Source organism: Gallinula chloropus (assembly GCF_964237585.1).
Source record: "Gallinula chloropus genome assembly, chromosome: 18".
Lineage (NCBI taxonomy): Eukaryota > Metazoa > Chordata > Aves > Gruiformes > Rallidae > Gallinula > Gallinula chloropus.
This window is the reverse complement of record NC_140103.1, coordinates 13055664-13068521: the sequence shown is the minus strand read 5'-3', so window position 1 is coordinate 13068521 and position 12858 is coordinate 13055664. Positions and strand designations below refer to the sequence as shown.

Sequence of the window (12858 nt, the reverse complement as noted above, 5' to 3'; positions counted from 1 at the left end):
TTAAAGACAATTACATGAAAAGCCATGCTTGTAAGGGCTTTCTGTATGATTACTGAGCCCCGTGGTGTGTTTTCTTCTCACTCTGGAGACCTCAAGATACCAAGAGAAGAGTGAAGAAACCTCTCAAGAAGTCAAAGTCAAGAATAATGCCCAAAGTACCTTGAAGCATTAACAGGCTCAACTGGGAGCCATTCCTGACAAAGCCTCCCCATGGGCTCCTTAGAGCAGACAACTGGAGACCATGAGTTCAAAAACAGGCAAAGCACAGGCAGCTCTGATGCTGAGGACACACTGGCTTGGTCTGATGAAGCAGAAATGCCAAGTGCTGACCCCCAGCCCCTGGGCAGTGTGTCATCTGTGTCTCAGGGCTCTTCCTTGCGATGTGAGGAGTGTGACGCCAAGGGATGGACAGGGGTAATACACATGGTGACCACCTCTCGGTCGGGTGCAAGGAGGCAATGATGCTCCATGGCTGTGAGGACAATGTGTCTCCTCTGAGGCCTCTGTGGCAGGGACATCAGCCATAGCCAAGGGGGCAAAGACCTCATTTCTATCAGGCCCTTTCAGCCTGGCCAGCACCCTTGGCCATCTGCACCACAGCCCATCCCACACTGCCCCATACCTGTGCCTGTTTCCCTGCAGTCTGAAGGCAACTAATGCCCGTTCCCATTTTGATCTCACCCCAGGATGTCCCTGCCTGTACTGCTGTCTGTCCCTCCTCACCAGCTGTTCCCACAAACACAAAGCCACCAGCTCAGCCACTCTTCCTCCAAGTGACTTTCAGCAACACAGCACTACCCTCAGAATGCTGTTTCTTTATCTCCACGTCCACTCTGACTTTCAAAGCTGCAGTTTCACATGGACTTTCTTATGGTCTTCCCACATAGCACAAAGTGGGCTTCCCTCAGCCTCATGTTCCCCAGGCTAAAGAAGCCTGGCTCTTTCAGCTTCCCCACAAAATACCCCTAACTGTATCTTGGCAGACATTCTCTGACCACATGAGTGTTCTTCACCCTTCTACCAGACCAGGGAGCTCCACACTGGGACTGACTGCTCTAGAGGTGGCCTCACCAGTGATCAGTCCAGATGGACCAGAAGGGCCCTTGTCTGCGTTGCCACGCTCCTCCCGGGTGGAAGGGAGAGAAAAGGAAACCAAAAAGCCCCAAACCTCACAGTTTGGGATAAGGACAGGTTACTGGGACAGCAGAGAGAGAGAAACAACAACAATAGTTCTTTGTAGGGAAATATACAGAACTGGTGATGCACAATGCAGGTTCTCACTGACCCACACAGCTCAGGACCTACAGCTCAGCGCTGTGGTGGAAGGCAGCAGGCCTGCCAGCAGCCTGACTCTCCTCCCAGAAGACACAGGCCCTGACAATATCCTCATGTTCCTGTGAGACAGGAAAGTTACTCGTGCTGAGAGGATTTTGGTAATCACATTCTCAAAAACACAGTGGCCTTGAAGACAGGGGTACAGACTGCCCTAAACTGAGAAGGAGTTTTGGGAAGGTATTTGGGAGTAAGTGAACATGTCAAGAACCAGCCATAATAGATGGTCATCAAAGGTAAACTAACAATGGTTAGCTATAAGATATGCTTGTGGGAACTCCTTATAATCACTAACCAATCAGTGTGGTGTGAACACTGTGTGTAGCCAATTAGCAGTGTTTTAGCTTGCCACGTTTGCAGTAACAAATGTCTAGAATCTGTGTGATTTCACCCAATAAACGGCTTCACCTTAATTCATATCGAATTGTGTGTTGCCTGTAATTGTGGGTTTCCCAATCACCAGTCGGAAACCAGTTACAAACTTATTTTTATTGATTTAGCAAGCGGCAAATAAGCTTGGGCAGCACTGGGCAGCCGGAGAGTCTCAGCTCTACCAACGGCGCGCACGGTCCCTGTCCAAATTTAGGTTTTTATAGTCTTTAAGTTATGGGTCCCGATTGTTTCACTGAGGCTTCTTCAGCACATGCGCCAGTTGTTGTTAGGGGGTCGTCTTCCACCTCCTGGTGGTCGACGGGATGAAGTTGCTCCTCTTCCTCACTTGTCCCTTAGTTGACCCCTCTCCCATATTTGGTCATCTTTAACAGCAAGCTCATTCATTGGCTACTTAATTTCTATGGTTTCTACTTCTCAGTTACCTATAACTCAGTTCTATGCTCTGTTAGCAACTAACAATATACGTTACACAATCATTCTTACAAAATCAGAATGTTACGACCTGTTTCAAGGTACATGTGGTTTACTGAACAAAGGCTCATCTATCACATTGCCCATCGCTGATCTCCGCAAATGGTGACCCCAAAGTGATCCTGAAACCACGACCTGAAGCTGAGACCGACCTGATCCTGAAACCAGGAGTGAAGAAACTGGTGAAACTCTGGAGGAGAAGAGCAGCTGGAAAAAATCCCTGCAGCGACCAGACAGCGCTCAGGGGCAATGGAGAGAAGAGAAAACAATGCTCTGCAGCAATATGCCTGAGAAGGTGAGCAGCTGGTGCGGCTGTGGGGAGTAAGTTACCTAGTGAGGAAAGGGCCATAGCCAGGATTTTAGCAAAGAGCCTTTCAAAGAGAGACATAAAATACGATGAGCCGACGGTGGGGTGTCTGCTGTGGTGGTGTCATGATCGTGGAGTTTTAGTTGAACTGCAGTTAGTGCTCAGCATAAACACCTGCAAGGGGTGGAGATAAATGATGGGATGTGGTCAGTAGGGGAGATGAGGAGGCAAAGGGACTTGCTACTGCTTGGAGAGTTGCGATTTCTACTCTGGAGGACATAAAAGCTCTCACAGCAACAGCATGCCTTGCTGTGAAAGTGTTTGAGACCCCAGTCCCAGCACCAACCAGCTCCCCCCACCTCAAGACTACAAATACTAAGAGACACCAGCTAAAGCACCGGTCAGTGTTGTCCCCATGACACCTCCGGAGCCTGTGGACACTGACAAGGAGCCTATGGACACAGACAAGAATCCTATGGAGACGGAGCAGAATCCGCCCTGCCAACCATCGGATCAAGGACCCACTTCGTCTCTATACCCACCTCTACTACCCACTCCTCCCGACGAGCTCAGCAACACACCACTGTCTCCTGATGACCCAGAGACTCTGCAGAGACTGCTCGTTGGAGCCTGGGCACATAAGGTGGCATCAGAACAGGAGAAATCAAGGTTCTGGGTGCCTTGGCAAAAGTGACACAGAAGTGGGAGACACATCTCCCCTCCCCCCCTCATCCCCCATCCATCCAGAGTGGATATGGCAACTCGCATCTTGCAATGTCGTTTGTCTGAGGGGTCGGTTTGCAGTGTTTGCCCATATGTGATGCAGGTTCAGGGATGTGCTTAGCCAACTAGGAGCAAGGCTGGCTACTAAGCAAAAGGAATTTTGATGGCAACCATTGAAAGTGGGCAGCTTATTTTAAAATTAAGCTGGAAAACAAAAATCCTCATTTGGGTTAATTAATGTCTGCTTAGTCACAAAACCACTTGCCCACCTACAACATTTAATACAGGAGCAACTGACTAAGGGACATATGAAGCCTTCCACAAGTCCGTGGAATATGCCTATTTTTCAAGGAGTGTTTTTTTCACTATTCCCTTACACCCTGATGATTATGAAAAATTTGCTTTTTCAGTCCCTACTACAAACAAAAATGAACCCATGAAAAGGAATCGTTGTGTAGTGCTCCCACAAGGCGTGAAAAATTCACCAACTGTGTGCCAGACTTATGTAGCCTGGGCACTTGCTCCAGTACAAACACTGCATCCTGATCTAATCTTTTATCATTACATGGTTGATATATTGGTTGTGGGAAAAAACTTGGACATTGAAAGTTTGATTCATGAGTTAACAGTGCATTTGAAAAGCAGGGGGTTACAGATGGCTCATCTGAATTTTGTTAGCCTGTACCTTTAAACACAAAGTGAGAGAATTTCACACCAGTGGCAATAAAGGTATGTATGAGTACAGTCACTCGAGCTCCAGCTTAGAGATGAGAAACAGCATAACAATAGCTTAAGGGAGAGAGGCTGTTAGGGAAGATAGCTTTGGGCACTATTCTGACTCCTGGGATCAGTCCACAGGCTGAGCCTCTCTTCCCCTCCATCGGGACACCACTGGGTAAGATTCAGACCCTTGGTGCTTCCCCAGGAAGCTCTAAATCTCTACAGAGTCACCATAGATCTTTCCATGGGTTCGTGGTTCAGACCCTTGGTATTGACAAGCGCTTTGCAGACAGTGAATTTATACCCAGCAATCCAAAGAATCTGTGTATCAGTGACTTGAATAAACCCCACTTTCATTAAGCTAGTGGTGATAGTTCTCACTCAACTCTTTTCAGTGTGGCCATGGTAGTTCAAAGAACGCGACTGGACTCAAGGTTTGCTGCGTTAGTCGTGACTCTGTGATCGTGATGGGTCAGTGCACTGAATCAACTGGACTTAGGTCAATGAATTCAGCATTGCTGCTCTTAACACAACATCAGTCGAACCCATTAACTGCCCAAAGGCTTCCACAAATTCATTTATTTACAAAGACAATACCTCAGCCATGTTTCCAGGGCTTATTCAGTCTGAACATCCCTAAACAATGTTCAACTTCTACAAATGACCGGAAGTTTTGTGCCTTTCTTTCCAAAGAATATCCATTTGTCTCTCCTGCATTCAGCACACCACTAAGGTGTTTCCAGCAAGGTGCTCAGCACCCTCTTCTCTCAGCAGCAGAGTTCAGCACGCTGCATTATCTTACTGACACTGCAGATAATTCCTGTCGCTTTGCAGAGAGATCTTGACTGCAACCAGTTCCTGCTGCACTGATGGAGAGAGAGTACATGCAGCTCTCTATGGATGCTGACTACGTCAGAAGACAGAATCTTCCAAGACCTGTCAGGGTCAGGGAGGGAGGCAGACTGGTCAGCCTCACTTCTATCCCTGGAAAGATGATGGCAGGATGTATCCTTGGTGCTGTCTCAAGGCCCATCAAGGATAAGAGGGTTGTTAGGAGCAGTCAACATGGCTTTACCAAGGGGAAGTCCTGTTTGACTCATCTAATCACCTTTTATGAGGATATAACCGGTGGATAGATGATGGTAGGGCAGTAGATGGGGTCTACCTTGAGTTTAGTAAAGCATTTGACACCGTCTCCCACAGCATCCTCGTGGCCAGGCTGAGGAAGTGTGGTCTGGGAGGTCGAGTAGTGACTGGTTATCCCTGTCCATCCGTGTTCCCTTGTAGATATCCAGATTTAGCCCTTCTCCTGGGGTGAATCCAGCTGGGACAATCAGTCACCTTGGGATGGGTCCAGTCCCTGTCAACCACAGATACCTATCTGCAGGAAGCTGCAGGTCACAGCTGAGACAGAGCAAGGTCATTCCTTAGAAGAGGTCAAATGAATAACATATATTTATATTTAGGAACATATATTTAGGAACCTAACAGACAGAACCAAAAGAACAAAAAATCCCAAAAGATAATGACAATGAAGATAAAGAAATCAAACAATCTTTCCAATTTACAGAAGCGGTAGCAGCTGCCTCCCAGTGATATTGAACCAGAGCATCAGTAGACAGCTGAAAAAAACAAGTTTGTTCCTTAGAAGAGGTCAGAATTAAGTTTATTTAAGTACAGTTATTTAAGTACATAATAAACACCCCAAAAGACAATAATGACTATAAAGAATCAAACAACCACTGTTAGATACCCTGGGAGTCACTTCTGAAGAAACATGAGATTTTTAAAAAGTCTGAGAAACATCCAATGGAAACCTTCCCTCAGGGCTTTCTTGAGCTCCTGGTTCCTCATGCTGTAGATGAGGGGGTTTGCTGCTGGGGGTACCAATGAGTACAAAACAGCCATCACCAAGTCCAGGGATGGGGAGGAGATGGAGGGAGGCTTAAAATAAGCAAATGTGCCGGTGCTGAGAAACAGGGAGACGACAGCCAGGTGAGGGAGGCAGGTGGAAAAGGCTTTGTGCCGACCCTGCTCCGAGGGGATCCTCAGCACGACCCTGAAGATCTGCACGTAGGACACCACGATGAACACAAAACAGCCAAGTGCTAAACAGAGACCAAACACAAGAGTCCCAAATTCCCTGAGGTAGGAGTGTGGGCAGGAGAGCTTGAGGATCTGGGGGATTTCACAGAAGAACTGGTCAACAGCATTGCCATGGCAGAGGGGAAGTGAAAACGTATTGGCTGTGTGCAGCACAGAATAGAGAAACCCACTGGCCCAGGCAGCTGCTGCCATGTGGACACAAGCTCTGCTGCCCAGGAGGGTCCCGTAGTGCAGGGGGTGGCAGATGGCAACGTAGCGGTCATAGGCCATGATGGTGAGGAGAGAATACTCAGATAAGCTAAAGAAGATAAGTAAGAAGACTTGGGCAACACATCCTGTGTAGGAAATGGCCCTGGCATCCCACAAGGAATTGGCCATAGATTTGGGAACAGTGGTGGAGATGGATCCCAGGTCGAAGACGGAGAGGTTGAGTAGGAAGATGTACATGGGGGTGTGGAGGTGGTGGTTGAAAACTGTGGCTGTGATGATGAGGCCATTGCCCAGGAGGGCAGCCAGGTAGATGCCCAGGAAGAGCCAGAAGTGCAGGAGCTGCAGCTCCCGCTTGTCTGTGAAATTCAGGAGGAGGAACTGGCTGATGGAGCTGCTGTTGGGCATTTGCTTCCTCTGGGAATAGGACCTGTCCAAAGAGAAGGCGCCAGTTATAAGCTCAGAGAGACTTCTATGAGGAAGAGCCCTTGCCATTTCCCACAGCATTCCCCGTTTCCTGAGCGGAAAGAGGAACAGGTCAGCTCATTCCCCAAATCTATCAACAGACTCCATATCCCATAGATCCTCCAAACTGCCTCTCCCCTTCAAGAAGACGTTTCTAATGTCCGATTTGTCATGCTCTTGCTGGGGCTGGCTGAGGCTTCCCCAGGGAGTGGGGGGGCTCTGCTGGAGAGGAGCCAGCCCTGCCCTACAGCAATATGTCAGTTGAAACACAGCCCTGGTCTAGGGCTAAATCCCCTCCTGATATCAAAGAGCTTTTCATGCACTCCCCCCAAAAGCAACTGGAAACTGCTTTGAGCAACGGAATCCATTTCCCAAGTGCACATCTCCAACCCCTGTAGCCTGTCCCACTGTACCTGAGAAAGATCTCAGCCCTCCCCTCCCAGCCAGGAACACTGAACACTCCCTGAAACTGTCTGCATGCAGCCACCCAGCAGCATTTCCATGACCTGAGCATCACTGAGGTGCCTTCACTGTGAGGCTCCTGGAAATCACAGCAATGCTGCAGGAGAGCTGTGCTCTGGGAGAGGGAAGCCTGCATCCCTAAGAACCCTTAGGGAAAGATGTAAATGACCTTAGATGGGATGTCCTGAAGGCAGAATCGGGTCATTTGTATCCTCACCTGGAGCCCAGGTGACTTGGACACTTCATTCCCATGGAAACATCTGCATGACAAGACCCACAGGGCTGGCGTCTCTGAGCTGCATCTGAATCCCACCCGCCCATCCCATCAAAGCTGGTGACAGGATCAAGGGGAGCAAGAGACTGGAGGGGAAACAGAGGAATGCTGCTGTGCCAGTAGAAGCACTCGGTGTTATGGAATTCCCACTCTTGCAGGGTCAAGCTGCTGAGAAGCTGATCCCTTGGCAGAGGCTCTGCTGGGTGGGAGAGGAGACCAGGGGGTGGCTGCAGGGAAGGTGTCTGCACTGCAGGGGATGGCAGGGAGGTGTCCCAATCCCCCTTCCAAAGCATCTGTGGGGACAGCTCCATCTCCTTTCCTGTCCATGCCTCTGGATTTGCTGCATGGAGCTGTCCCTGCCAGGAGCAGCTCCTCTGTCCTCAGCTCTCCTCCCTGCCTGTACTCACAGATCCGTCCTAGCAGCTGTGTGCTACAGACACCTCCTGGCAGCAGGACACTGCCCAGGGGCACCTCTGGGTGCAGGGGCTGAGGGGCACATCAGACAAGTCCTAATGAGAACTGGGCTCTCAGTGCCTTCTCCAGAGCAGAAAAATAACCCCCATCCCCCACTGCCCTCCCCAGTAACGAAGAGGAGACGTCCCAAAGCACAGACTCCTCACTTTTAGGAAAATGCTGCCTTCACAGCCCTGCAGCCACCCCCTGCAGAAGGAGCCCTCATGCCTGTCCCTCTGATGGAGTGCCACACAGTCCCTGCCCAGGAACATGTCCTTCCCTACAGTGGAGATACTGTCAGAGTCCTCAGGATAGAACCTGCAGGTGGTGGGATGTATGAGCTTTAGGAGATCCCTCACGGACCCTCACCTGCATTGTCCTGCATCCACAGCCATACTGTGTAGAGGGCTTTGAAGATTTCTCCTCCTCCGGTGAGCTTTCAGCACCCTCCCACCCAAAAGACTGCCTTTAACCCCTCTCTGCCTCAAACAGGGCAGCACATTTTCCTCCTGCACACAATCCTCTCAGCAGATCCCACAGGCTGTGGGATGTCCTGGCTTTCAGAGAACCCTCCAGGACCCACAGCTGCTTTTCCCTGCAGACACACACTTACCATGCAGGAGGCTGTGAAGAATTCTCTTTGATTCTGTGCTCAGCATCCTCTCACCCCAGACTGCCTTTAAAATCCCTTCTCCCTGCTCCTCAACCCTGGAAACCTGCAGGTAGTGCCCTCAGCTCTTCTGTGCTTTGCAGAGGAGCTGCTGCTGTACAGAACTGACTTTCTGCAGTGCTGCCTGCTCTCCATGAACTCTTTCCAACCCAGGATCCCAGCCCAGCTTAGCAGCAAAGGACAAACTCATGGCAGCCCCTTCTCTGCCCTCCCACACTCCCTGGAGCTGTCCCAGTGCTCCAGGGCTGAAGATTCTCAAAGGCATCGCGGTCTCTCCTGGGGACTGTAGGTTGATGCAGACTCAAGTAAACACTGACTGTCCCTCTCTGAGCACTGCAGAGTTGGATTTTAGAAGCAGGACTTGTCCAACCATGGCATGGCAGCCTCTGAGAGGTTCAAATGTTCCCCTCTCTTAACTCCCTTAATCCCTCTCCCTGTCCCATTGCCAGGTAGGGCAGTGCAGCAGTGACAGGGATTCAGTGGTGTCCATCAGGTATCTCCTCTCCAGTGAGTAGTCTGGAGATGGGAGTGGGATTCAGCTCTTCCCAAACACCCTATGCACCTACAGGATGGTGGGATTCCTCTTGTCCAAGCTCAGCGTGCACACCATCCAGTCAGTTTAAAGGAATGACCATTCTTCTCCCTCAGCAAGAGCTGAAGCCAGCAGGATGGTTTCACCTCTGCCAACTGTCTTCATTCAACTTCTCCTTTGGCAGTTTCTGTGACTTGTCATTGAGGCCTCTATAGAGCAGCCCTCCACCTCCGTTGTTTCCCTCACATGAGGGGGTGCAGCTGTAAACAGGGTCTATTGCTTCTTAGTGGCTGGTAGTTTCTTACACAATGGGGCCTCTTCAGCATTCATCATCTCCTCCTCTGGTGACATTCCAAGGGAATCCCTGCTCAGGAACATGTCCTTCCCTACACTGGAGAAACTGTCAGAGTCCTTCTGAAAGAACCCGCGGTCCAAGTGTGTTTTCCACATCTTCTCCTGCCTAGACTGGCCTGAATGCTGCTGCTAAAACTGTCAGCTTGTTGCTGCACATAGCCCCATTCAAAGCCATTTTTCTGGGTCACTTGAGAAAAAGGCCTTATGATCAGACCTGGAATGGGCATTCTCCAAAACCCCACTACACCTAGGAAAGCTCGTGCTTCTGGTTCATGAGTTGGTGTTGTCAAATCTGTTAGTTTATTGATCTGATCACATCCATTGGGGTGTAACAATGTCCATCTCAATATTTTATTCTTAGAAAGTGGATCTCCTGTACAAGTCCTTTGCTTGTCTTTTATTTCATGGTAAAAAAGTTTTTAGGAGAATCTAGATGATTCTTCTCCCTTTCTCAAACTCTTCCTCTTCTGTGGTGCCCTAGACAATGATCAATATGCTGTAGGTGTTCAGGAGCCTCAGCCTGTACCAGCACAGTCTGGATCAGACCGAGGCCAATGGCAAGACTCTGTTTCCACCCCTGGGCAGTCTGTTCCAGGTGTACCGGACACCTCTCCAGGTCTACCTTTAACTCCAGTTGGGATTGGAGGCCTGGCATGTCCAGCATGGCAGCACACAGCAGCAGCATGACTTTGTCCAGACCACGTTAGTCCACGGTTTCCCCTACTTCCCGTTACATCTTCACACTGGCCATATGGGACTGTTAAAGGGGGAGTGAGTTCTGCTGATCACTCCTTGCCTCTCCAAATGCTGAATCAGCTTTTGGATGGAAACCCAGAGACCTCCCTTGGTGCAATGTTGTCACCAGTGTACTGTCATGGTCTCAAATGGCACCTGCTGTTGTTGAACCCACAGCAACCCCACAATAGAAGGATCTACCTAGGGACCTGGCAAGCTCACCACTAATCATCTTCTCCTTGCTCAAGGCAGCTACGCCAAAAGCCTATCAGTGCCCTTTTGGGTCTTTCGTGTACACTCTTGAGAGGTGGCCTATGACAAGGGTGCTGCTGGACTTGTCACAGTAACATGCTTCTGTCACTCTTTCCCTGTTGGCTTTTCCTCAGCCTCCAACACTCCACTGAGCAGAGAAAGGCCAACTATTAATAGGTGAAGTGTTGGTTCGTATGAGAGAGGAAGACATTTTCTTTTAAATGCTGGGACAATTGTTAGGACAATAAAATATTTCTATAAATACATTAACAGGAGGACTGAGGGGAATCTCCATCCTTTCTTGGATGCAGGGGAAAACATAGTGAGAAAGGCTGAGGAAAAGCCTGAGGTGCTTCATGCCTGCTTTGGCTCAGTCTTTAGCAGTAAGGCCAGTTGGTCTCTGGGTATCGAGTCCCCTAAGCTAGAAGACAGGAATGAGGAGAAGAATGAAGCCCCCATAATCCAAGGGGAAATGGCTAGTGCCCTGCTAAACCACTAAGACACACACGAGTCTGTGGGTCTGATGGCATCCACCCAAGGGTACTGAGTGAGCTGGAAAAATTGCTCACCAAGACACTTTCCTGGAGGTTAGCCAGTGGGATGTCTGTCTCCAGGAAGAGCTGGAAGGAGGATCTGGAGAGTGACACTTCTCTCAGTTTGACCTTGGTGCCAAGGAAGGTAATGGGGCAGATCATCTTGAGTGCCATCAGGTGGCCTGTACAGGAAAACCTGGTGATCTGGCCCCCTCAGCACGGATTTATGAAAGGGAGACCCTGCTTGATTCACCTGATTCCCTTCTGTGACAACTGTACCTGCCCAGTGGATGAGGTAAAGGCTGTGGCTAATGTCTACCTAACCTTTAGCAAAGCTTTTGACCCTGTTTCCCACAGCATTCTTCTGGAGAAAGTGGCTGCTTATGGCTGAGATGGATATACTCTTTCCTGAGAGGAAACCTGGCTGGAGTTGTTTGTGGCTGAGCCACAGATTCAGCTGGTGGCCGGTCTCAAGTGGGCTTCCCCAGAGCTCAGTACTAGGGCCAGTTCTCTTTAACATCTTTATCAATGGTCTGGAGGGCAATCGAGTGCATTCTTAGTAAGGTTGCAGATGACACCAAGTTGGTCAGGAGCGTTCATCTGACTGGAGGCAGGGAGGCTCTACAAAAGGATCTGATCAGGCTGGATTGACGGGCCAAGGCCAACTCTCTGAGGTTCAACAGAGCTCAGTGCCAGGTCCCACTTTTTGGCTAAACAACCCCCTGCAACACTCCAGGCCTGGGGAAGTGTGGCTGGAGAGCATCCCAGAGGAAAAGGGACCTGGGTGCTTTGGTCAATGGCCATCTCAATATGAGCCAGCAGTGTGCCAAGGTGGCCAAGAAGGCCAAGAGCATTGTGGCTTGTATCAGAAGCAGTGTGGCCAACAGGACTAGGGCAGTGATGGTCCTCCTGTGCTCAGCACTGGTGAGGCCACATCCTGAGTTCTGTGATCTGTTTTGGGCCCCTCACTACAAGAAAAACATTGAAGTGCTGAGGTGTGTCCAAAGAAGAGCAACAGAGCTGGGGAAAGCTCCAGAGAACAGGTCTGCTTTAGGAGCAGTGGAGGGAACTGAAGGAAAGAAGGTTGAGAGGAGACCCTCTCGCTCTCCACAGCCACCTGAAAGGAGGCTGCAGCCAGATGGGGGTCGGGCTCTTCTCCCAAGGAACAAGCTGTGGGACAAGAGGAAATGGCCTCAAGTTGCACCAAGGAAGGTTTAGAGAAGAGAATAGGGAAACATTCTACACTCAAAGGCTTGTCAAACACTGCCTGTCAATCAGGCGACCCAGGCAAGTGGAATACAAACATCCTCACAGCATATGCAAATAGGATCCTTAACACTGTGTCACTTTGCTGTCTAATTAACCACACACTAAGCTGAGCAGTTCAAAAGGAAAATCTTCCAAGTGGCTTTGGACAATTGCCAAGCAAATATTCACGTCAGCTGCCTTCAATCTTCTCCCAACTGATCCACAGCAGATCTCTTGTTCATAGCTAGTGGCCCGTGAAGATAGATCCATAATCCTTAAAAACACAAATAATGTCAGTGAGGAGTCCCAGCCAGGCTCAGTTCTCATGCCCCACTTAGCAGTGTATTTTTATTTCTGGGAAGCCACCACAGCAGCCCGTATCATCATGGGAACAAGACCAGTGACTCCTTGGTTTCACTGAAACTCCAGCGAACCTCCCACTGACTTCAAACCCCAAACCAGATTTTTGCCACCAGCCTGTGATTCCCAGCTCAGGTCTCATAGAAACCAACTCTCCTCACAGCCCCGGAGACACAGGCTGGTCACTACGTGTGGTCACTTCTGACCCTCAGCTACCGAAAGAGACACGTCAGTGTGTGCTGCATCTCCTGACTGAGACCC

The 12858-nt window shown here is 49.7% G+C and overlaps 1 protein-coding gene across 1 annotated transcript; it reads right to left on the bottom strand.

Annotated features, from left to right (window-relative positions):
- Positions 1 to 5707: 5707 nt before the first annotated feature.
- On the bottom strand, positions 5708 to 6667 carry LOC311198766 (olfactory receptor 14A16-like; the record flags this gene model as incomplete). The annotated part of the gene is made up of 1 exon (XM_084272769.1): positions 5708 to 6667. One exon carries the CDS (start codon positions 6665 to 6667, stop codon positions 5708 to 5710), a length of 960 nt encoding a protein of 319 aa, XP_084128895.1.
- Between the last annotated feature and the right edge of the window lie 6191 nt (positions 6668 to 12858).